At 46.0% G+C, this 1,925-nt stretch overlaps 1 protein-coding gene across 1 annotated transcript; it reads left to right on the forward strand.

Annotated features, from left to right (window-relative positions):
* Positions 1-562: 562 nt before the first annotated feature.
* Positions 563-1,346, forward strand: LOC147972427 (uncharacterized). Its single transcript, XM_087523063.1, has one exon. The coding sequence runs from the start codon at positions 875-877 to the stop codon at positions 1,175-1,177; it is 303 nt and encodes a 100-aa protein (XP_087379189.1). The 5' UTR covers positions 563-874; the 3' UTR covers positions 1,178-1,346.
* Positions 1,347-1,925: the final 579 nt, after the last annotated feature.

Consider the following 1,925-nt stretch of genomic DNA (forward strand, 5'->3'; position numbering starts at 1 on the left):
AAAATAAAAAAATGGAGGAAAGGTCATGAATTTGAATAACATTCACCTGGAAAAGATTGAAAAAGTGAAAAAATGTCACCAATAGAAAAAAAGTTAACAACTAAGATTTAAAAAAGTTCACTAAATTTGGGAAAAGTCGATAGATTTGAGATGAAAAAGTTCACAAAAATTGGAAATGATTTCTAATTTGAAAAAAATATCACGCAATTGGGAAAAGTGCATGAATAAAAATGTAAAAAGAAAATCAAACGAAAAAGAAAGAAATTAAGAAAACGAAAAAAGTAAACAAAATGAGAAAACCATTGAAAAGAATGTACATGGGCCGCCCATCTAGATAATACTAGTGCCTATTGACGGGGCGTGTGTCGGTTAGCAAAATGCAACCTAACCGGTCTTTAAGGCGTCGAATAGCAGTTGGGATTGCCCACACACCGTCCGTGCGAACACAGCCATTCACAAACTCTGAAAAAGAAATTTTTTAAAAGAAAACACTCTGAAAACAAAATTCGAATCTCTCTCTACACGTCCCCTCGCACCAATGTCTACAGCGCGCTCCCCCCATTTCCCTCCCCGCCCCGAATCCCGATCCCCTCCAAACATTTCGCGAAAATTTTCAAGATTCGCTTGGCCCTTGGAGCCTCCCGGCCAAAAATGGCAGGAAACACAGATCCGTCCGCTCCCTCCCACTCCTCTCCGGCGGAAAATTCCCCCCGAAACTCAAATCTTTTCATCCTCCTCCCTCTTCTTCCCTCCTACCTTCGTTACAAATACCCATGGAAGATCCTTCCAGTCCCATCCCAAGCTCCAACCGACTCACCTCGCCGCCCAGTACCTCGCCGAGCCCCAATCCCGAGAGCGGCAGCTCTTCTTCGAGATGGCACTTGACCGCGCCGACAAGGAGAATTTGCCGCCGGCGGCCGCCGTCGCCCGTCCTCATGGCGTGGCTGTCAGGAGCTGCAAGCTGAAGCGGCTCGGGAGGTCGCGGAGGCGGGTGCCGCTCAGGGACATCACCAACCTCTTCGCCGTGGAGTCAACGGTTGCCCAGTGGCAGCAGGCCCTGCTCCAGCGGCCGCAGCCGCACGAGGGGTCGGCGACGGCGGAGCCGGCCGTGAAGAACGGGCTGGCCGGTGCTGTGCTGAAGGCCGGCAGATACTCTCTCCGGAAGGAGTTTAGATAGCTACTACCGATTATATATGGATTATACTTTTCATTTCATTGTCCAATGATTCATTGGACTAGATTGGTTGGTTAGTCAGTTGGGTTTTTTCAGTTCCTTATTCCTGGTGATAGGAAATGAGCTGCTGAAGTTGAAAGAAAAGAAAGAGAAACCTCAAATTGAATTCGTATATCGATTAAAGGTGTAGCATACTGAATTGGAATCTGGAACTTTGCTGTAGCCTATTTTCAGAAATTATACTATTTGGAGCTGAGATCTGCTTCTCCAGTTCTCCAGGGGACTGTGTGGCACTCTGAATTATACAACAGCTTTCAAGCCACTCCCTTTGCAGGCATATAGCATCTGTGCCATTGCTAGGCAATCTCCTGATTGATCGTCAATCCAGACGGCCATGGAAAGATGTTGAAACTGCTTCGGTACAACAAGTACTGTGGCTGCGGTAGAGGGAGCAGGAGGGTGTGATTTGCATGGCATTCAGCACAATATACCAGTACTATGTTTTTGCTCTTCAGTGAGGAACACGAAAAGAATAGATCTGATGCTGATTATGTGAGGCTTCAGGAGGAAGGAAAGACAGAACAGGCTGGGAGACTTTGGTTAGGGTGTACGACTGATTTTTTTTCTACTGTTCTATGGTCTCCCTTTCTATAGTTTGTTCTGCACATGTACTTTGCAATCATGATGATATTCTCCATCATTTGTCAATACACCATGTCAATATCATAACTAGCTAGAAGAAACGGCCTAA

This window comes from Triticum urartu, chromosome 5A (assembly GCF_056163025.1).
Source record: "Triticum urartu cultivar PI428250 chromosome 5A, HENAU_Tu73, whole genome shotgun sequence".
Taxonomy (NCBI): Eukaryota; Viridiplantae; Streptophyta; class Magnoliopsida; order Poales; family Poaceae; genus Triticum; species Triticum urartu.

Coding starts and splice junctions, on each gene's coding strand:
- LOC147972427 (XM_087523063.1), top strand. CDS start 875: ATGGCACTTGACCGCGCCGACAAGGAGAATTTGCCGCCGGCGGCCGCC.